The sequence below is a fragment of the Phyllopteryx taeniolatus genome, chromosome 21 (assembly GCF_024500385.1).
Source record: "Phyllopteryx taeniolatus isolate TA_2022b chromosome 21, UOR_Ptae_1.2, whole genome shotgun sequence".
Lineage (NCBI taxonomy): Eukaryota > Metazoa > Chordata > Actinopteri > Syngnathiformes > Syngnathidae > Phyllopteryx > Phyllopteryx taeniolatus.
This window is the reverse complement of record NC_084522.1, coordinates 16270842-16294650: the sequence shown is the minus strand read 5'-3', so window position 1 is coordinate 16294650 and position 23809 is coordinate 16270842. Positions and strand designations below refer to the sequence as shown.

At 43.4% G+C, this 23809-nt stretch overlaps 1 protein-coding gene across 5 annotated transcripts; it reads left to right on the top strand.

Moving 5' to 3' along the window:
• The first annotated feature begins 789 nt into the window (after window positions 1–789).
• On the top strand, window positions 790–23396 carry glcci1a (glucocorticoid induced 1a). Of its 5 annotated transcripts, none has more exons than XM_061759679.1 (6): window positions 790–1039; window positions 11229–11421; window positions 14170–14239; window positions 15388–15598; window positions 18026–18146; window positions 18219–23396. In XM_061759679.1, exons 3-6 carry the CDS (start codon window positions 14171–14173, stop codon window positions 18514–18516), a joined length of 699 nt encoding a protein of 232 aa, XP_061615663.1. In that variant the 5' UTR covers window positions 790–1039; window positions 11229–11421; window position 14170; the 3' UTR covers window positions 18517–23396. The 5 variants fall into 5 exon arrangements, with proteins under 5 accessions (XP_061615663.1, XP_061615659.1, XP_061615661.1 ...); XM_061759675.1 differs by having other exon boundaries at window positions 792–1039; window positions 14087–14239; XM_061759677.1 differs by lacking the exon at window positions 790–1039 and adding an exon at window positions 1858–1935 and having other exon boundaries at window positions 14087–14239.
• Window positions 23397–23809: the final 413 nt, after the last annotated feature.

Sequence of the window (23809 nt, the reverse complement as noted above, 5' to 3'; positions counted from 1 at the left end):
CAAGTGATTGGTATTTGTTTGTCCACCCCACTGGCGTCGAGATTAGGAGGATTATGTGTTCTAACGCTCAATAAGCCATCACGACAAACCAATGCTTCAATCTCCAACATGGCGGTACAAAACTATTCACAGTAAAAAATAATGTTTACATTTACAGTACATTTGAGTCGGTACTTAAGAATAGGAGTTGAATCCGTGCTTGTATATTTATCAGTGGTTTTTAATGTAGTATCTGTGATTGTGAGTACCTTTGCCATGTGTGCCAATGAGCATTCCGTTTAAAACATTTCAGAAGTGGTCCAAAGTCAATCAGAAAGGACGACAGCAACGGTGTCAACCGTACGGCCAGTGGGTCGGAACGGGCCCATCGAGGGGTCCGATCCGGCCCGTGGGGATTGTTCTGCCTGTCGGGCAAGTTTTAGTTCACGCTCATTTTGAAACTCATGCTTTTATTTAACACAAGCACCATAGACCACTTGGAATCCATGAAACGTTTTACGTTTGCACAAACGACTCGTGTATCACCATATTAAGCAATAAGCAATATCATGTGCGAATGTGCAGTTAAGAACGTTTGTTACTTGGGACATATTTCTTCAAATGTTTTCGTGATTGGCACGCGAGGAGTGTAGTGCTTTTGCCTTGATGGCAGATTGCTCATATGATGAGTAAGAATATATATAATGATTCCTATTTTTCAAATGCTGTCGGAATTATTTTCACCCCTTTGTTGCCGGCGTTAACATGTGCCCCCCCCCCGACTCAAATGCATTTCACATCCGTGGACTACAGTATCGTGATCGCGGCGGCACGCACGTGACGCATTTTGGGGAATTGGAAGGTAACGTCGAGGCGTGTTTCGCCACGCGTGTCATCGTGCTAAGCTAAGTCGCGTTCAGTCTCGAACGGAGCGAAGCTAGCGGAAAGACTCCATTGGGGAAATAAGGTCATTGCAGCATAAGCCGCCGCGGACGACACTTTGAAAACAACAACACCCTGTCGCGTATGGAGCATGGCAGCCTTCGAGTGCATTCGAACGGTAAATTCATTCCAATCTCCAATGTGTCGTTTTGTTTTGGCGAGGAGCATCGAAGGTAATAATGATGGACGCAAGTAGGTCCAATATTTGTGGGGAATTCGATGTGCGCCGATTTGTAACGCCAAATATACGCGGCGAGGTTGAAGTTCGCGAATTTTAACGACGCGCCTTTTGACTTGGTAAAGAAGACAAGAGCACCGACAATTGACGTTTTACACGAGGCGGTTGTCGGAGCCGGCCTGTTTACTCACAAAAGCTTTTTGGCTCATATGTTATGCGGGCTAGCTTGTCTTAATTGCCTTGTGCATTGTGCGTGCGTGTAATTAAACACATGCTAGCACTCTGCGACTTATGTATGCGCGCACACATCCAGCCTACATCCGAACAGCCACCTTTTTGTATATTTCAATGCATAACACACTGTTCACACGTATACATGTGCCCACCATATTCACGCATGCACGCAGCCACAAAATGTTGCATGACATATCTTGCCTTTGGATTGTGTTCAAATGAATATAGGTCGAAAGGGATTTGCAAATCATTGCATTTTGTTTCGATTTCTGCTGTGCACAGCATCCCGAATTGTTTGCTGGCTAAAAACTAGCAAAAGTACTGACCTACATTGATTACTGATTGCATTATTCATTATTGTTTATATCTATTATATATAAATACATATATAATTCAATTAAATATATATATATATATATATATATATATATATATATATATATATTTTGTCTGCATTTCATAGTGTGTCTTGGCTGCCCAGTTTCCAGTCGCGTTAACTTTTTGGAGGGTCCAATCAGATTCCAGCTTTTGTGTGTTGCCAGGTCAATCTGCCCAGGACCTTTAACGTCGTTATTTCCGGCCCACGCCACATACACACAATGGTAATGGCTGTTTATTTTTTCCACCAATCAGATTTCAGATTCGATAAACAGGGCTACCTAGACGGCATTTTCCCGTTCTCGATTGGCTGATTAGAGCAGAGCTGTCCAAAATGGCCGATGAAACAGGGAGAATTTGACTTGGTGACTGATATGGAAAAAAAAAAAAATATATATATATTTTAGCATTGTCACATGTCTTTTGACGTAGTACTGTAAATATCTGACCGCCAATAAAGTTATTAAAAAAGAAACAAAACACGTCTGAGACGGACAACACATAATGCATGGATCAGACGACGAGCAATTTTGTCTTTCACGATCTTGTATTCCGATATCCCCACATCCCGTCTTTTACGAACGCTGGGCTTTATCTTGTCAAATCAAGCACCCCCGAAAACACTCTTTACAATGGCGGCGACAACAACAATGGATCGCGCCGTGTGTAGTGTAAGAACAAAATGGGGAAAAACGTGTGGTGGCGGTCACTTGTGCTCGGGAGAGGACTTTCATTCGAGGATTGCTTGCGGTATGTTCGCCTACTTTTAATACGATACGGCTCGCAAGCAGGCAACAAAACGCTATGTAGCCTAGCGAGCTCGTGCTAGCACTCACGGTTGTACGTAAACATGCCGGCGTTCTGTCACCATTTATTTCTGTCATGTTGTCATGTTTATTTGAGCCGACTGATTAGAATCCATGACATGACTATAGAATACTTTTGAGGATAAACTTTTATTCATTTTGTATGCATTTGTGTAATGTTGTTCGAGGAGTCTTAATTTACGGGATTTGCGCCTATGTGACGTTCGAGCACAAAGTGAAGCTGCCCGGTGATCATCAAGTTAGAGTCCGCGACTGAGCAGAAGTGCAATTTTGTGTTTCAAAATAAGAGCGTCAACTGGAAGTGCTGTTTTTTTTGCGGCTTAAATGTTGCTGTCTTGACATCGTTTTGATAGACTCGAACAGAATATAACAGTCACACAACTAAACGTATGCACGAAGAGACAGGAATTGTATTCAAGGGAAAAAAAGGTAAAGAAGTCACACAAATTTGGAATTTGCAAGTACTTTCGTGAGTGAAGGGTTGAGCTACTAAATTGAGGTATTTTAAGCATTTTTTTTGTTTCATGTTCATTTGTGTATTACTGTTATTTGAGCTGTCACGTGATTTACTGTATGTATGGGTGGTAATGTCACAGTAGCTGGAGGGGTGAAACTTGCAGTGCAGTTGCTAGAAGATAGTTTGTGTACAGGATCGCGTTTTTTTTTTAACTGTGTGCTTTAATGACAAGTGGTGTCACAGAAGTACGCATGTATAAGTGCCCTGTTAGCAATAGCCAGTACCTGTGTGTTATTAGTGTTTCAGTCAACATTAAATCGTGAAAGATGCCATGTAGCAATTGCTAAATTAGCGGCCAAATAATAATAATAATAATAATAATAATATTAAAATGAAATCTCTCTCTTTCTCTGTAATGGCACACATTGTTATATTGCATTTTTGTATATTTTGTAAAATTGCTACGTTGACAGTGGTGGCATTAAGGGCTGGATTGGGTCATTTAAGGCCCAGGTCCCAAATGCACCACCCGCCACTTTCTACTAATATATCCCTTTTGTGCACAATGCACACACATTACAATATATACACTTGATTAGCAAGTATGTTTATGAAATGAAATGAACATTTTACTTTTATCGTCTTCTCAACATCTGTATTAATGTACAATATTACCTATACATTTAATAAGCTCTCTCTTTTGTCCCTTAATCCGTGACCCTCCTCCTTTGAGCAAATTGAAATGTCCTGGCAGAGGTCTGCTCTCTTGAACTTTGTCTCCAAAACATCTAACCTTGGCTGTCCTTCTGATGAGCTCATTTGTAATTCTCTCTCCAATCTGGTCTGTCTATCTAATACAGGGGTGTCAAACACATTTTTGTCACGGGCCACATCGTAGTTATGACTTCCCTCGGAGGGCCGCTACGACTGTGAACCCATATAAATGAAACATTACCACATATATTCTAATTACATAGAGTATACACAACACATTGAATAACCAGTTTTGAAATCAGAAGCCGATAAAAACATGTTTTTAACTATTACATTTCTTTTCAAAGGGGGATTGGTAACAAAAAGATGCTTGGAAATATGTCAATGGTATTACAGCAGAACACAATGAGCAATTTTGATGTGCTTTTGCGGGCCACATTAAATGATGTGGCAGGCCGGATCTTGCCCCCGGGCCACCAGTTTGACACCTGTGATCTAAAAGCTCGTTTTACATTATCTAACAAATGGATCATTTTACACTTGAGACTATGTGAGTCCCTGGATGCACATGTCATGGAAACAATGAGTCTCAGCCGTGGAACAAGGAGTCCCTGCAATTTATCAGCACGGAATACAGATAATAGCAGTAATCCTCTGCTACATCGCGGTTCTTGCTTCACGGTCCCACTATATTGCGTATTTTTATTACAGTTGATACTCTTTAATCTTTTGTACTGTTTGTACAACCCCAATTCCAATGAAGTTGGGACGTTGTGTTAAACATAAATAAAAACAGAATACAATGATTTGCAAATCGTGTTCAACCTATATTTAATTGAATACGCTACAAAGACAAGATATTTCATGTCCAAACTGATAAACTTTATTGTTTTTAGCAAATAATCATGAACTTAGAATTTTATGGCTGCACCACGTTCCAAAAAAGCTGGGACAGGTGGCAAAAAAGTTGGAGAAAGTTCAGGAATGCTCATCAAACACCTGTTTGGAACATCCCACAGGTGAACAGGCTCATTGGGAACAGGTGGGTGCCATGATTGAGTATGAATGGAGCTTCCCCGAATTGCTCAGTCATTCACAAGCAAAGATAGTCGAACAGTTTAAGGACAATGTTCCTCAACGTACAATTGCAAGGAATTCAGGGATTTCATCATCTACGGTCCATAATATCATCAAAAGGTTCCGAGAATCTGGAGAAATCACTGCATGGAAGCGCCAAGGCCGAAAACCAACATTGAATGCCCGTGACCTTCGATCCCTCAGGCGGCACTGCATCAAAAACCGACATCAATGTGTAAAGGATATCACCGCATGGGCTCAGGAACACTTCAGAAAACCATCCATCCATTTTCTGAGCAGCTTCTCCTCACTAGGGTCGCGGGCGTGCTGGAGCCTCTCCCAGCTGTCATCGGGCAGGAGACTGGGTACACCCTGAACTGGTTACCAGCCAATCGCAGGGCACATACAAACAAACAACCATTCGCACTCACAGTCACACCTACGGGCAATTTAGAGTCTCCAATTAATGCATGTTTTTGGGATGTGGGAGGAAACCAGAGTGCCCGGAAAAAACCCACGCAGGCACGGGGAGAACATGCAAACTCCACACAGGCGGGGCCGGGGATTGAACCCGGGTCCTCAGAACTGTGAGGCTGATGCTCTAACCAGTCGTCCACCGTGCCGACTTCAGAAAACCAATGTCAGTAAATACAGTTCGGCGCTACATCCGTAAGTGCAACTTGAAACTCTACTATGCAATGCAAAAGCCATTTATCAACAACACCCAGAAACGCCGCCGGCTTCTCTGGGCCCGAGCTAATCTCAGATGGCCTGATGCAAAGTGGAAAAGTCGACGAGTCCACATTTCAAATTGTTTTTGGAAATTGTGGACATCGTGTGATCCGGGCCAAAGAGGAAAAGAACCATCCGGACTGTTTTGGACGCAAAGTTCAAAAGCCAGCATCTGTGATGGTATGGGGCTGTGTTAGTGCCAATGGCATGGGTAACTTACACATCTGTGAAGGCACCATTAATGCTGAAAGGCACATACAGGTTTTGGAGAAACATATGCTGCCATCCAAGCAACGTCTTTTCACGCCCCTGCTTATTTCAGCAAGTCAATGCCAAACCACATTCTGCACGTGTTACAACAGCGTGGCTTCGTAGTAAAAGAGTGCGGGTACTGGACTGGCCTGCCTGCAGTCCAGACCTGTCTCCCATTAAAAATGTGTGGCGCATTATGAAGCGTAAAATACGACAACGGAGACCCCGGACTGTTGAACAGCTGAAGCTGTACATCAAGCAAGAATGGGAAAGAATTCCACCTACAAAAGCTTCAACAATTAGTGTCCTCCGTTCCCAAACGTTTATTGAATGTTGTTAAAAGAATAGGTGATGTAACACAGTGGTAAACATGACCCTGTCCCAGCTTTTATGGAACAAGTTGCAGCCATAAAAGTCTAAGTTCATGATTATTTGCTAAAAACAATAAAGTTTATCGGTTTGAACATTAAATATCTTGTCTTTTTAGTCTATTTAATTAAATATAGGTTGCGCATGATTTGCAAATCATTGTATTCTGTTTGTATTTATGTTTAACACAACGTCTCAACTTCACCGGAATTGGGGTTGTACAATATTGTGTTATTCATTGCTCTTGCGCTCTCTCAATATATTATATATGTTTAGGCCTGCCATGATAGAATTTTTTTTTTTAGAATATATTTTCCAAAAAACTTTGAAGATAAACGATAGTATTGTTCTTTTTTTATGCCACCGCTATAATGATATAAATTCTGCCCTTGTAATCAAACATATGAGCACATCTGTGTCATGTTTTCTCGATTACTAAATAAAAGTAGGGCTGCATTTCACAATAAGAGCAAGTAAATAAAGAGAGAAAGTTACACGTGTTCAAATAAAGTGCTGCACTTCAATAAAGTTTGAGTTTCCCCTTTTTCTGTTTGGCATCGTGACACAACAGTGAAGTCTCAAACAATTTTACATATTTCAATTGAACAAATCTTAACCGTTTGAGAGGATATGTTTGTTCAAAACCTTTGTTTTGGATCATAATGGCGTTTCACATATTATATGCACTTTTAATAAGAGCTCCCATTGGGAATGAGCTATTTAGCTCCGTAGCACACTAGCGAGTTAACTCGCAGGCTCGCGAACGTAATAAATAGCTAACTTTCCCTAAAATGTCTCAGTTGTTTGCATCTACGGCGCCAAAGCCGCTCCGCCAGCGGCTCGCTGCATCGTGAGCGGCGCACCGGGTGTTACCGCAACAATGAAAATTTATCGGGTCCGGAAAAAAAGTCTCCTGTCCATTGTAGTTATGAAACGATAACCCGCCCTACTGTTCTTCTGATTGGCTAGCACCAAGATAGGACTCGTACATTTAGTGGATAATGATTCACTGAAGCACTTCAGCAACACACACACACACACGACTCAAAATAATTTTTTTTCTTAAAGGAGCAGTTTTGCTCATCATTTCTCCATTTGAGGAGCAACTTTCTCATTTTGAGGAGCAATGTTCTGCAGCTTAATTGCACAGGGACCCGAAGCAAGGCTTTTATGAAACAATACAAATATGACAATATGTTGGGGGAGTTAAATGTAGGGCTGCAACTAATGAATATTTTAGTACTCGAGTATCCTACTGAAAATGCGATCAAACCATCAATTATTTGGACAAAGTATATTTTTGCTTGGAAGAAGAGCAATTTTGAATACAAAAGAGAAAATAAAACCTTTCATGTAAGAAGGTACGATTAATGGGTTTCCTTTTTTATATAACCAACAGTTTTTATTTTTTGAATTCACATTGTGCATAAAAGATAAGGATTATTTTTCTTTTTTTAAAGCATTAACAGCCTTTGTGCATCCTCACTTAAACAGCTAGCATTTTAGCATATTAATGCATTAGGTTCAAGGCTGTGCATTTATGAGCTTAGACCACCTGACTCGGAATAAGACAAATATACTTTGTACTACTACAAGTCGACCGTCTCCGCGGTGAACCTGATTTGCAGTTTTGCTTTTCAGTGTGTTTTTTTTTTTTGATGCGCAAAATGCTAATTTTGACCCGCCAACTGCGATGCAAGACCGCTTAATTCGACCCTTGCACACATACGGAGGTAATCAATGTTGCGTCTGAGGGCGTCCTCTGGCCCCCCTCCCGGCGGAATGTGCCCGGAACATCTCACCAGGGAGGCGTCCAGGGGACATACTAACAAGATGCCTGAGCCATCATCTGGCTCCTCTATGCGGAGGAGTAGCGGCTCACCTCTGAGGCCCTCTCAGATGACCGAGCTTCTCACCGTATCTCTAAGGGACAGTCCGCACACCCTACAGAGGAAACTCATTTCGGCCACTCGTATCTGAGATTAGCTCATGACCATAAGTGAGGGTAGGATCGACCGGTAAATTGAGCGCTTTGCCTTCCGGCTCAGCTCCTTCTTCACCACGACAGACTGATACAGAGTCTGCATGACTGCAAGTGCTGCACTAATCTGCCTGTCTATCTCCCGCTCTATTTTTCCCTCACTCCTGAACAAGACCCCAACATACTTGAACTCCTCCACTTGGCGCAAGACCTCTTCCTCGACCCGGAGAGAACATTCCACCCTTTTCCGACTGAGGACCATGGCCTCAGATTTGGAGGTGTTGATTTTCATCCCAGCCGCATCACACTCAACTGTGAATCGCTCCAATGAAAGTTGAAGTATGCGGCTTGATGAAGCCATCAGAACCACATCATCTGCAAAAAAAGCAGAGATGTAATACTGAGGTCACCAAACTGGTCTGCCTCAATGCTTCCGCTGCGCCGGGAAATTCTGTCGATAAAGGTAATGAACAGAATCTTTGACAAAGGGCAGTCTTGGCAGAGTCCAACACTCCCTGGAAACAAATACAATTTATTGCAGGCAATGCGGAACAAACTCTGAGTTCTGTTGTACAGGGAACGGACGGCCTGTATTAAGGGGTCTGGTACCACAAACTCTCAGAGCACCCCCCACAGGACTCTCCGAGGGACACGGTCGAAAGCCTTCTCCAAGTCCACAAAGCACATGTAGACTGGTTGGGTGAACTTCCATGCACCCTCCAAAACCGTGTTGAGGGTGTAGAGCTGGTCTATTGTTCCACGGCCAGGACAAAAAGCACACTGCGCCTTCCGAACATGAGATTCGACTTCCCGACGGACCGTCCTGTCCACCAACCCTGAATAGACCTTACCAGGGAGGCTGAGGCGTGTGATCCCGTTGGAACACACCCTCCCTCACCTTCTTACAACCCCAATTCCAATGAAGTTGGGACGTTGTGTTAAACATAAATGCAAACAGAACACAATGATTTGCAAATCATGTTTGTTCAAACTATATTTAATTGAATACACTACAGAGACGAGATATTTAATGTTCAAACTGATCAACTTTATTGTTTTTAGCAAATAATCATTAATTTAGACTTTTATGGCTGCAACACGTTCCTAATAAGCTGGGACAGGGTCATGTTTACCACTGTGTTACATCACCTTTTCTTTTAACGACATTCAATAAACGTTTGGGAACTGAGGAAACTAATTGTTGAAGCTTTGTAGGTGGAATTTTTTCACATTCTTGCTTGATGTACAGCTTCAGCTGTTCAACAGTCTGAGGTCTCTGTTGTCGTATTTTACGCTTCATAATGCGCCACACATTTTCAATGGGCGACAGGTCTGGACTGCAGGCCTGCCAGTCTAGTACCCGCACTCTTTTACTACCGAGCCACGCTGTTGTAACACATGCAGAATGTGGTTTAGCATTGTCTTGCTGAAATAAGCAGGGGCATCCATGAAAAAGACATTGCTTGGATGGCAGCATATGTTTCTCTAAAACCTATATGTACCTTTCAGCATTAATGGTGCCTTCACAGATGTGTAAGTTACCCATGCCATTGGCACTAACACAGCCCCATACCATCACAGATGCTGGCTTTTGAACTTTGCGTCCAAAAACAGTCCGGACGGTTCTTTTCCTCTTTGGCCTGGAGGACACGACGTCCACAATTTCCAAAAAACAATTTGAAATGGGAACTCGTCGGACCACAGAACACTTTTCCACTTTGCATCGGTCCATCTTAGATGAGCTCGGGCCCAGAGAAGCCGGCGGGGTTTCTGGGTGTTGTTGATAAATGGCTTTTGCTTTGCATAGTAGAGTTTCAAGTTGCACTTACGGATGTAGCGCCAAACTGTATTTACTGACAATGGTTTTCTGAAGTGTTCCTGAGCCCATGCGGTGATATCCTTTACACATTGATGTCGGTTTTTGATGCAGTGCCGCCTGAGGCATCGAAGGTCACGGGCATTCAATGTTGGTTTTCGGCCTTGCCGCTTACATGCAGTTGTTTCTCCAGGCTCTCTGAACCTTTTGATGATATTATGGACCGGAGATGATGAAATCCTTGAGTTTCTTGCAATTGTACGTTGAGGAACATTGTCCTTAAACTGTTGGACTATTTTCTGACGCACTTGTTCACAAAGCGGTGAACCTCGCCCCATCTTTGCTTGTGAATGACTGAGCAATTCAGGGAAGCTCCTTTTCTACCCAATCATGGCACCCACCTGTTCCCAGTGAGCCTGTTCACCTGTGGGATCTTCCAAACAGGTGTTTGATGAGCATTCCTCCACTTTCTCAGTCTTTTTTACCACCTGTCCCAGCTTTTTTGGAACATGTTGCTGCCATAAAATTCCAAGTTAATGATTATTTGCTGAAAACAATAAAGTTGATCAGTTTGAACATTAAATATCTTGTCTTTGTAGTGTATTCAATTAAATATAGGCTAAACATGATTTGCAAATCATTGTATTCTGTTTTTATTTATGTTTAACACAACGTAACAACTTCATTGGAATTGGGGTTGTACTTTTTTCAGATTCGATTTCTGTGATCACTGGATTTTTCTTGTATGTGTTAAACAGATGTATTTGAACATCTGTCTTAAAATGAGAGTGCATCAATATTTTAGAAATTTTTCTAAAACTTGTTTAACTTCAGTATCAATGAGCTAAAATTGTAACATTTTGAACAAGAATGAGGAATTCACCTTTTTATACTCAAATTTGAGCCAGCTCACTGGGTCTCTCTGGGAAATCAGAAATTAATTAAGCACAACATTTGACAACTGAAACCTTTTTTTTCCTCTTCAGGAGTGCAAGTAATGATCTATATTTTGACATATTAATCAAGAAATGATAATGTGTTTTCCTATTTTTTCAAGGTGTTTTTTTTAATAGTTAATTTGAAATTGCATGGATAACAATCGTAATTTTTGCATTTAAAATGTTTCCAATAAAGAGCTTCACCATTATAGAAGGAGAAAGCTTTTCACAATTACAAATATATAGAGAGCCTTTCAAGGGACCCAAGGATGTTTGTGTGCTTAACCATAAATATGACGATTGCTTTGGGTGGTGGTCAAAGATATAACTAACTTTAATGTGTTCTTTCATTAGTCATCTGAATAGGGGCTCAGCACCCCAGAAGTTCAATTCCAGGATTCGTCCCTGATGACTGTGATTCCAGAAGACTGAAAAGCTCTGGACACAGCTCCAGTGCAAGCAAAGCTGTGGAAGGGAACAACACCATCACTTAACATCACTTAAAACACACTGAATAACACTCTGCACGACAACCAGCTACACCGAGGTAATTAATTGACTTGGTCTTTTGAAGTTAATAGTGTTTGAGCATTTTGGTTTTACTGTCACACTGTTAATTATGACTTTATAAACCTACTGTCATAATCACGGGAAAGCATATTTAATTGATAAAACACTGACGTCACTGAATCTTAAGTATTCTGAATGGAAACCCCTCTTTGATTTTTCCTTTAAAAACATTAGGTATGTTCACTTTAATTCTGTGAAATCATCTTTAAAAATGATTTGAACTCGAAATGTGGCTTGCAAGGGAATTGAAAAACAGCAACAAATATTCTAATTGATGTTATCTAGTACTAGTGGTTAGGGTTAAGTGACTGTATTTTGGCAACTGAAACACAAGCATTCACATATTCATCAGAATTGTCCATCCATCTTCTACCGATTATCCGAGGTCGGGTCGCGGGGGCAGTGGCTTCAGCAGGGACGCCCAGACTTCCCTCTCCCCAGCCACTTCATCCATCTCTTCCGTGGGGGATCCCGAGGCGTTCCCAGGTCAGCCGAAGGATGTAGTCTCTCCAGCGTGTCCTGGGTCGTCCCCGGGGTCTCCTCCCGGATGACCGAGCTTCTCGCCCTCTCTCTAAGGGAGAGCCCGGACCCCCCGCGGAGGAAAGTCATTCCGGCCACTTGTATCCGGGATCTCGTTCTTTCGGTCACCACCCACAGCTCGTGACCATAGGTAAGGGTAGGAACGTAGATCGACCGGTAAATCGAGAGCTTCGCCTTTCGGCGAAGCTCCTTCTTTACCACAACGGACCAATACAAAGTCTGCATCACTACAGACGCTGCACCGATCCGCCTGTTGATCTCCCGTTCCATTCTTCCCTCACTCGTGAACAAGACCCCAAGATACTTGAACTCCTCCACTCGGGGCAGGATCTCATCCCCGACCTGGAGAGGGCACGCCACCCTTTTCTGACTGAGGACCATGGTCTCAGATTTGGAGGTGCTGATTCTCATCCCAGCCGCTTCACAGTCAACTGCAAACTGCTCCAGTGAGAGTTGGAGGTCACGGCTTGATGAAGCCAACAGAACCACATCATCTGCAAAAAGCAGAGATGCAATACTGAGGTCACCAAACCGGACCCACTCTATGCCTCGGCTGTGCCGAGAAATTCTGTCCATATAAGTTATGAACAGAATCGGTGACAAAGGGCAGCCTTGGCGGAGTCCAACCCTCACCGGAAACGAGTCCGACTTACTGCCGGATATGCGGACCAAACTCTGACTCCGGTCAACCCCCCGAGGGACACGGTCGAACGCCTTCTCCAAGTCCACAAAACACATGTAGACTGGTTGAGCGAACTCCCATGCACCCTCGAGGACCCTGCCGAGGGTGTAGAGCTGGTCCACTGTTCCACGGCCAGGACGAAAACCACACTGCTCCTCCTGAATCTGAGATTCGACTTCCTGACGGACCCTCCTCTCCAGCACCCCTGAATAGACCTTACCAGGGAGGCTGAGGAGTGTGATCCCCCTGTAGTTGGAACACACCCTCTGGTCCCCTTTCTTAAAAAGGGGAACCACCACCCCAGTCTGCCAATCCAGAGGCACTGTCCCCGATGTCCACGCAATGTTGCAGAGGCGTGTCAACCAGGACAGCCCTACAACATCCAGAGCCTTGAGGAACTCCGGGCGAATCTCATCCACCCCCGGGGCCCTGCCACCGAGGAGCTTTTTACCCAACTCTGTGACCTCAACCCCAGAGATAGGAGAGCCCGCCTCAGAGAACCCAGACTCTGCTCCCTCATGGGAAGGCGTGTCGGTGGAATTGAGGAGGTCTTCGAAGTATTCTCCCCACCGGCTCACAACGTCCCGAGTCGAGGTCAGCAGCGCCCCATCCCCGCTATACACCGTGTTGGTGGTGCACTGCTTCCCCCTCCTGAGAAGCCGGATGGTGGACCAGAATTTCCTCGAAGCCGTCCGGAAGCAGTAACTCACATAAGGACAAAGACTCCTACTGAAATGAAACCTTATAACCTACCAAATTTAACTCATACATTTGGTAAGTCATTAAGTTGTTTAGTAATGCAATGAAAGTGACCAGAATGCCAATGTTTTAACACACAAGCCACAGTGAGAGTGAAATGAAATAAATGCACAAATACTAACCTAGCCTGACATACAGTATAGCTAAAGCACACACTCACAACAACAAGAATGGAACAAATTCAAGTCAAGAGCAACATTAAGCTTGGTTTTCTACAAGCTGTTGTTAAAAAGAGCACTGCAGTGAATTCTAGAAAGCAGCAGCAAGCACCGTTATGCTTTGTGCTGCCTACAATGCCAAGGCGGCCACTGTCAGGCACATTACGCATGTGCACCTCTCTAAAGTATCACAAATAGCCATTGAATTGCATACTGTATATGAAACTTTTCAATTTTTCTGAATTATACAGCAACTAATTGGTTGCTACTTTGCAAATTTAGTCTGTTGTGCAGGTTTTTGTAACATAATATACTGTATACTTTCTGTAAGTACAAAAAATATTGGCATTTGCCTTCTTCACAGAATTTGCTCATCTCTTATCAAATTTAAAATTCTGAACTTTTCATCCACTAAATTCCTAGTCAATACAGAATAGTAAGTAGGTATAAATGTAATTTAATTCTGGTGTTTTAAAGTCTGACACTGTCTCTGTGCGCTTCAGCGCATTTCCATGTCTAAGTCAGCCCAGATGCCACTGTCCAACATAACGGTGTCAAAGCCCTCAATCTCTCGGGTCCCCAGCAGCATGGAGGGAATCAACCATGAGCTAGAGAAGGTCTTCATCAAAGACAATGGAGAGAAGGAGGAGTTAAAGGTAAGGCTCAGTCTTATCCTTCATTTCTCTGTTATCTGTCTGTTATTTGTCTAGTTAAGTACTACAAGTAGGCTGTTAGTATAGTGTTGAGGTTCTTTCAGAGTGTTGACCCAACATTTCAGGTTTTCCCTATGCTTAGTCTGAGGGTTGGACGCCAGTTTGTTGGCCTCAGTATTGCAGATGATGTGGTTCTGTTGGCTTCATCAAGCCGTGATTCCAACTCTCACTGGAGCGGTTCGCAGCCAAGTGGGAAGCGGCTGGGATTAAAATCGGCACCTCCAAATCTGAGACCATGGTCCTCAGTCGGAAAAGGGTGGCGTGCCCTCTCCAGGTCGGGGATGAGATCCTGCCCCGAGTGGAGGAGTTCAAGTATCTTGGGGTCTTGTTCACGAGTGAGGGAAGAATGGAACGGGAGATCGACAGGCGGATCGGTGCAGCGTCTGCAGTGATGCGGACTTTGTATCGATCCGTTGTGGTAAAGAAGGAGCTAAGCCGAAAGGTGAAGCTCTCGATTTACCTGACAAACTACGTTTCTATCCTCACCTATGGTCAGGAGCTGTGGGTCGTGACCCAAAGAACAAGATCCCTGATACAAGCGGACGAAATTAGTATCCTCCGCAGGGTGTCCGGGTACCCCTCGGTCATCCAGGAGGGGGGCTCAAAGTCGAGCCGCTGCTCCTCCACATCGAGAGGAGCTAGATGAGGTGGCTGGAGAGAGGGAAGTCTGGGCTTCCTTGCTAAAGCTACCGCCCCCACGACCCGACCTCGGATAAGTGGAAGAAAATGGATGGATGGATGTAAAGGTTATAGTACATTTTCGGTTCATCCTGAAATCTCACCAGAAAGCTGAGATCCCCTACCTTTTTCTGAGTAGTGTAGTATCATCAGTGGATGCCGTCACTGGGTTTGTTGTTGCTGCCCCTAGCTTGCATCCTTTGTGTTGAAACCAATTATCGACCAGCCTGACATATGAAACAAGTGATGCTGTGTATTTTTACTTCCCCTCGCTAAAATATGGTTTTTTTTCAATTGAGTTGTACACGTTATAGGTCACACGTTATAAGTCACGTTCTAAGTCACACGTTAAAAATCACTTGATTTAACAAATATTTGTGTCTCTGCTGTCTGATCCTTCACATGAAATGCAGTCCCTCGAGGTTCCTGATGGCCGCCGGGCACCTTTTCCTCCCCAGCAGCGCAGCAGCAGCTCCAGGGGCACCGACATCCAAATTCCCTCAGCTCCCGGGCGGTCCAGCAGTTGCTCCAGCCTGTCACCGTGCCCCTCACCCGCCTGTCCATCAGGATCACATGACAGCAGTCCTTATTCCACAGAGGATTTACTCGATGATCCTGATAAAGGTTGAAAACATCTTTCATGACTCAGACAGCATGCTGTCGTGTGCGTCAATTTGTCTGTTACATGTTTGGTCTGCCTCGGACCAGCCTGCCTAGATTCTTGATGACTGTCTTTATAATACTTTTTATTTTGTTTTAAACTCGTTTGAATTTTTAGAAAAAGTTGAAAAATGCATTTATGTATAGTATGTGTAAATTCTAATGAAATAATGTATGTATACCATTCACTCAAGCCATTATTCTATAAATATTTCGTCGAGTACATCGTAGGCCGCTGGATCTTGTCGGGAGTTGTCCTCCGTAAGGACGTAAACGGGCGCAAGCATTGTAGTTACCAACTCAAAGTCACTGGATGATCGTAATTTCAGCAAGTGCTGATGATCATATGCTAATTAACTGTGGATATTAACAATGTTTGGTGTCGTAGGTGAAAGTTATTGATCTAAGAATGCATGACTGTCAAGAGCCAGTGCAACAGCAGATGCTGTTTTTTATATCCGACCTAGCAGTGTGATGTCATTTTTTCCAATATCGGCCCAATAATGATCAGATGTCAGCATCGTAGGAGAATAGCCACCAATTGTGCTAGTTCTCCCACTTAAAAAGATGAGAGAGGCCTGTAAGTAAATTGAGGTGTAAAGTAAGTATTTGGTCACCTACAAACAACAAAGATTTCTGGCTCACACAGACCGCTAACTTCTTCTGTCCAGGCTCCTCTGTCCTCCACTCGTTACCTGTGTTAATGGCACCTGTTTGAATTCGTTATCAGTAGAAAAGACAGCAGTCTACAACCTCAAACAGTCCCACTCCAAACTCCACTATGGCCAAGACCAAAGAGCTATCAAAGGACACCAGAAACAAAATTGTAGACCTGCACCAGGCTGGGAAGACTGAATCTGCAATAGGTAAGCAACTTGGTGTGAAGAAATCAACTGTGGGAGCAATTATTAGAAAATGGAAGACATACAAGACCACTGATAATCTCCCTCGACCGGGGGCTCTACGCAAGATCTCACGCCGTCCTGCAGTGCCAGACGTGTCCCCCTGTTAAGCCAGTACATCTCCAGGCCCGTTTGAAGTTTGCTAGGGAGCATTTGGATGAACCAGAAGAGGATTGGGAGAATGTCTTCTGGTCAGATGAAAGCAAAATAGAACTTTTTGGTAAAAACTCAACTTGTTGTGTTTGGAGGAGAAAGAATGCTGAGTTGCATCCAAAGAACACCATAGCTACTGTGAAGCATGGGGGTGGAACCATCCTGCTTTGGGGCTGTTTTTATCCTGCAAAGGGACCAGGACGACTGATCCGTGTAAAGGACAGAATGAATGGGGCCATGTATCGTGAAAAAACCTCCTTCCATCAGCAAGGGCATTGAAGATGAAACGTGGCTGGGTCTTTCAGCATGACAATGATCCCAAACTCACCGCCCGGGCAACGAAGGAGTGGCTTTGTAAGAAGCATTTCTAGGTCCTGGAGTGGCCTAGCCAGTCTCCAGATCTCAAGCCCATAGAAAATCTTTGCAGGGAGTTGAAAGTCTGTGTTGCACAGCGACAGCCCCAGAACGGAACTGCGCGAGAGGAGATCTGCATGGAGGAATGGGCCAAAATACCAGCAACTGTGTGTGAAAACCTTGTGAAGACTTGCAGAAAACATTTGACCTCTGTCATTGCCTACAAAAGGGTATATAACTAAGTATTGAGATGACCTTTTGTTATTCACCAAACACTTATTGTCCACCATAGTTTGCTAATAAATTCTTTAAAAATCAGACAGTGTTTTTCTGGATTTTTTTTTTTTTTTCCCCAATTTATTTATTTCCCTCATTTTTTCTCTCATAGGTGAAGTATACCTATGATGAAAATGACAGGCCCTTATCTTTTTAAGTGGGAGAACTTGCACAATTGGTGGCCGACTAAATACTTTTTTGCCCCACTGTATGTGTACACACACACACACACCACAAACTGATGACCCAAAACAGTTTGTCATTTCAGACTCAGCTTACAAAATTACCCTTAAAAACAAATGGCTTACAGATGACTTGATTTCAGAAAAAAGTACAAGTACATGCACGTGTGGTAAAGACTCTTCATCACTTTCACGAACAACACAGGCTAAAATTAGCTTATATACATAGCTTGATTTAGAACTTAAACATCCTTCCTTTATACCAATTTTTACTTTACCATTTAGACAAACTGTGAATAGGTGAATTTTCAGCAAACATCTGGGGATAGGTTCCACGGAAAAATGATTTTTATTATATTTGAAGAGGTAAAATCGTGATTAGCGAACCGCAAATAGGCAGGGATTCTCCATCATACTACTGTACATGACATTTGATTCAACTCAAGAGCTCAGCTATTTGAATCGGCATGTAATGTGTTTTCGTAGTCCAGATAGTCTGTCTAAATGTGTCTTTATATTTACAGACAGTGAGAGTAGCTCGCCATTACCCAAATTTGCCTCCTCACCCAAACCCAACAACAGCTACATGTTCAAGCGAGAGCCGCCCGAAGGTTGTGAGAAGATTAAAGCCTTTGAGGAGATTAGGTAAACTGTCTAAATGGTTGAATCTCAACTCTGCATATGTTCCCCAGTGACATTGCACTTCCTGTATTTCAGCTCCAGACAGTCCACATCAGCATCAGTTCCTCTTTTCTCCTGTCCCGACAAAAACAAGGTTAACTTCATTCCGACTGGCTCTGCATTCTGCCCCGTTAAACTCCCAGGCTCCTTACACCTCATGTCAGCCGTACAGTCCGAAGAGAATGAGGACGAGACGGAGCTTCAGGGGGTGACAACATTCCATGGGGTCTCTGCTCAAGCCTCTACAAGCAGCGCCACAGATGATCCTCCAGGGGTGCCAAGCTTACCCCCAGAGACCCCAAATAACCAGACTGACAGTCCAGGCATCAGCTAGACCTGAGCAGAGCTGGTCTCTAGCTCTAGGTTTTACCTTTGTGAAGTATGACCAGTGACTCTCCCAAAACACCTTCTGCTCTGCCAAGAGAGCATCGGTATCTCTGTGCTGACCCCTCCAACTCATGTTCTCTTTCTGCATGATGTACAAACTGTCTCCAGCACCAATAACCACTTTCACCACCAGGACTGCCACGTCAATGTTCTGTCCTGTATTATTCCCTTACTTCTGGCAAGGAAAATAATAGTTTATCATGTGCAGGAATTATAGGGAAGGTTGGAGCACCATGGAAGGGAGATGCATTTTAAGCTGGTAGTATATTTGTTCTTAAATTATGTATTGTATTGTTTCAAACATTTGCACAATGAATAAGCTCTCTAAATAGATGCATGTGTATGTGAGTGTAAATATATACAACCCCAATTCCAGTGAAGATGGGACGTTGTGTTAAACATAAAAACAGAACACAATGATTTGCAAATCGTGTTCAACCTATATTTAATTTAATACACTACGGAGACAAGATATTGAATCTTCAAACTGATAAACTATTGTTTTTAGCAATAATCATTAACTTAGAATGTTATGGCTGCAACACATTCCATAAAAGCTGGGACAGGGTCATGTTTACCACTGTGTTACATCACCTTTTCTTTTAACGACATTCAATAAACGTTTGTTGAAGCTTTGTAGGTGGAATTCTTTCCCATTCTAGCTTGATGTGCAGCTTCGGCTGTTCAACAGTCCGGGGTCTCCGTTGTCATATTTTACGCTTCATAATGCGCCACACATTTTCAATGGGAGACAGGTCTGGACTGCAGGCAGGCCAGTCTAGTACCCGCACTCTTTTACTACGAAGCCACGCTGTTGTAACACGTGCAGAATGTGGTTTAGCATTGTCTTGCTGAAATAAGCAGGGGCGTCCATGAAAAAGACGTTGCTTGGATGGCAGCATATGTTTCTCCAAAACCTGTATGTAGCTTTCAGCATTAATGGTGTCTTCACAGATGTGTAAGTTACCCATGCCGTTGGCACTAACACAGCCCCATACCATCACAGATGCTGGCTTTTGAACTTTGCGTCCAAAACAGTTCGGATGGTTCTTTTCCTCTTTGGCCTGGAGGACACGACGTCCACCATTTCCAAAAACAATTTGAAATGTGGACTCGTCGGACCACAGAACACTTTTCCACTTTGCATCGGTCCATCTGAGATGAGCTCGGGCCCAGAGAAGCCGGCGGCGTTTCCGGGTGTTGTTGATAAATGGCTTTTGCTTTGCACAATAGACTTTCAAGTTGCACTTACGAATGTAGCGCCCAACTGTATTTACTGACAGTGGTTTTCTGAAGTGTTACTGAGCCCATGTGGTGATATCCTTTACACATTCATGGCACCCACCTGTTCCCAATGAGCCTGTTCACCTGTGGGATGTTCCAAACAGGTGTTTGATGAGCATTCCTCACCTTTCTCAGTCTTTTTTGCCACCTGTCCCAGCTTTTCTTGGAACGTGTTGCAGCCATAAAATTCTAATTTAATGATTATTTGCTAAAAACAATCAAGTTGTTCAGTTTGAACATTAAATATCTTGCCTTTGTAGTGTATTCAATTAAATATAAGTTGAACACGATTTGCAAATCGTTGTATTCTGTTTTTATTTGTTTAACACAACGCCACAATTTCATTGGAATTGGGGTTGTGTGTGTATATATATATATATATATATATATATATATATGACGTGTGTCAGAAATCTTCCAGGATTGGTAGATATATATTTGATATCCAAACTAAAAGTTTCCCCCGTTGAAGTAAGTCTTTAAACCCTTCGCTGCCATTTTACGCATTCCTGGAAGGATTCCTCCATGGTCCTACGCAGCTCCATCATCACAGCTATCTTGATGTCGTCCATGTCTTCAAAACGGGTTCCATTGATGACCCCCTTGAGCTTAAGAAGGAGATGGGAGGCAGGGGGGGAAAGAAACTCACACCCAGCTGCCACAACCCTTGCCTCTTCTCGCACACTGAAGAACGCAAACGCCGTAGCCCACAGGAGCTCTTTTTTTTGTGTTTGCTGGTTGATCTTGTGGCCCACATTGAAAGCGAAAACCTGTAATTTGGGGGTTAGGGTTGTGTGTGTTCTGTATGTACAGTGGGTACAGAAAGTTTTCAGACCCCCTGAAATTTTTCACTCTTTGTTATATTGCAACCATTTGTTAAAATCATTTAAGTTCATTTTGTTCCTCATTAATGTACACACAGCCCCCCATATTGACAGAAAAAAATGGAATTGTTGAAATTTTTGCTGATTTATTAAAAAAAAAAAAAAAATGAAATATCACACAGCCATAAGTATTCAGACCCTTTGCTGTGACACTCATATTTAACTTGGGTGCTGTCCATTTCTTCTGATCATCCTTGAGATGGTTCTACACATTCGTTGGAGTCCAGCTGTGTTTGATTATACTGATTGGACTTGATGAGGAAAGCCACACACCTGTCTATATAAGACCTCACAGCTCACAGTGCATGTCAGAGCAAATGAGAATCGTGAGGTCAAAGGAACTGCCTGAAGAGCTCAGAGACAGAATTGTGGCAAGGCACAGATCTGGCCAAGGTTACAATACAAATTCTGCTGCACTTAAGGTTCCTAAGACCACAGTGGCCGCCATACTCCTTGAATGGAAGATGTTTGGGACGACCAGAACCCTTCCTAGAGCTGGCCGTCCGGCCAAACTGAGCAATCGGGGGAGAAGAGCCTTTGTGAGAGAGGTAAAGAAGAACCCAAAGATCACTGTGGCTGCGCTCCAGAGATGCAGTCGGGAGGTGGGAGAAAGTTCTAGAAAGTCAACCACCATCACTGCAGCCCTCCACCAGTCGGGGCTTTATGGCAGAGTGGCCCGACGGAAGCCTCTCCTCAGTGCAAGACATGAAAGCCCGCATGAGTTTGCTAAAAAACACCTGAAGGACTCCAAGATGGTGAGGAATAAGATTCTGTGGTCTGTTGAGAACAAGATAGAACTTTTTGGCCTTAATTCTAAGCGGTATGTGTGGAGAACACCATGCACTGCTCATCAGCTGTCCAATACAGTCCCAACAGTGAAGCATGGTGGTGGCAACATCATGATGTGGGGGTGTTTTTCAGCTGCAGGGACTGGACGACTAGTTGCAATCGAAGGAAAAGATTAATTCGGCCAAGTACAGGGATATCCTGGACGAAAACCTTCTCCAGAGTGCTCAGGACCTCAGACTGGGCCGAAGGTTCACCTTCCAACAAGACAATGACCCGAAGCACACAGCGAAAATAACAAAGGAGTGGCTTCAGAACAACTCCGTGACTGTTCTTGAACTGCCCAGCCAGAGCCCTGACCTAAACCCTATTGAGCATCTCTGGAGAGAGCTGAAAATGGCTGTCCACCAACGTTCACCATCCAACCTGACAGAACAGAAGAGGATCTGCAAGGAGGAATGGCAGAGGATCCCCAAATCCGGATATCAAAAACGTGTCGCATCATTCCCAAAAAGACTCATGTCTGTTTTAGCTCAAAAGGGTCCTTCTACTAAATACTGAGCAGAGGGTCTGAATACTTATGGCTGTGTGATATTTCATCCATCCATCCATTTTCTTGACCGCTTATCCTCACTAGGGTCTCGGGCTGCTGGAGCCTATCCCAGCTGTCTTCGGGCGGGAGGCTGGGTACACCCTGAACCGGTCGCCTGTGTGATATTTCAGTTTTTCTTTTTTTAATAAATCTGCAAGAATTAAATTGTTTTCTGTCAATATGGGGTGCTTTGTGTACATTAATGTGGAAAACAAATAAACTTCAATGATTTTAGCAAATGGCTGCAATATAAAAAAGGGTGAAAAATGTATGGGGCGGTGCATTTGGGACCCGGGCCCTCAGTGGAGATTTAAGTGACCCAATTCAGCCCTTAATACCACCACCATCACGTCACAATTTTACAAACTATACCAAAATGCAATATTACGTGGCATTACAGAGAGAGCGAGATTTTATTTTATTATTTATCATTATTTATTTGGCTGCAAACTTAGCAATTGCTACACGGCGTCTTTCACTGTTTAATGTTGAATGAAACTAATAACACAGGTGCTGGCTATTGTTAACACGGCACTTATACACGTCTGCTTCTGTGTCGCTAATTGTTTTTAAAGCACACGCTATCTTCTCGCAACTGCATGCAAGTTTTGCTCCTCCAACCAACCATTGTGACATTACCACCCGTGCACAAGTCACATGACGGCTCAAATAACATCCATCCATCCTCCTCCTCCTCACGCGGGTCGCGGGCGTGCCAGAGCCAATCCCAGCTATCTTCGGGCGGTACACCCTGAACTGGTCGCCAGCCAATCCCAGGTCACATATAAACAAACGGCCACACCTATGAGCAATTTCAAGTCTTCAATCAACCTAGCATGCATGTTTTTGGAATGTGGGAGAAAACCGCAGTACCTGTGGAAAACCCACGCAGACATGGGCAATAATACTCGTGATGGGCAAATGATAGCGAGGCTTTGGAGCTTGTGTCACTCTTCCTGAAGCGGCGCGATTCGAAACGCTGTGTCATGAAACAGTGCCAGTGCTCTTTAGAGGTTGCTATGACTTCAGTTGTCCACCAGGTGGCACCGTCACTGAAGCCTTGGAGCTTGGAATCTTTTTTGGGCACCAGAGTTAGGAAAGCCTCAGTGCTTCATGAGGCTTGACTTGCCCACCACTAAATAATTCACAAATGAAGAAGATGAAGCAAACAAACAAAAAAATGCTAAAGACACCAACATTTCATAGATGAACACTTGTGGAAATACTTGCAAATTCAAAATTTGTGTGACTCCTTGAATACAATTCCTCTCTTCGTGTATATGTTTAGTTGTGTGGTTTTTTTTTTTAAATAGAAGTACACTTTACAAAGCAAATCTTTTTATGGTGACAATAAAAGGCATTCTGTTCTGTTGTATTGCTATAAACGATGTAAAGACAATATTTAAGCAGCAAACACAGCACAAACGCAAATGCAAAATGAATGCCAAGTTTAAAGCACTTAAAGGCTAACGAGAGGAGATCAGACAGCCACCGACGCAAAGCGGCTGCTGAGGAGAGAATTGAGGAAAAGGAGCGGATTTGACTTCCCCCAGAGTATAGCCGGCCCGAGCAGTTCACAATCAATATTATATTTGTCTCATAACATGACAAAAACTTTAAATAAAGTACAGTGGGTACGGAAAGTATTCAGACCCCCTTAAAGGTTTCACTCTTTGTTATATTGCAGCCATTTG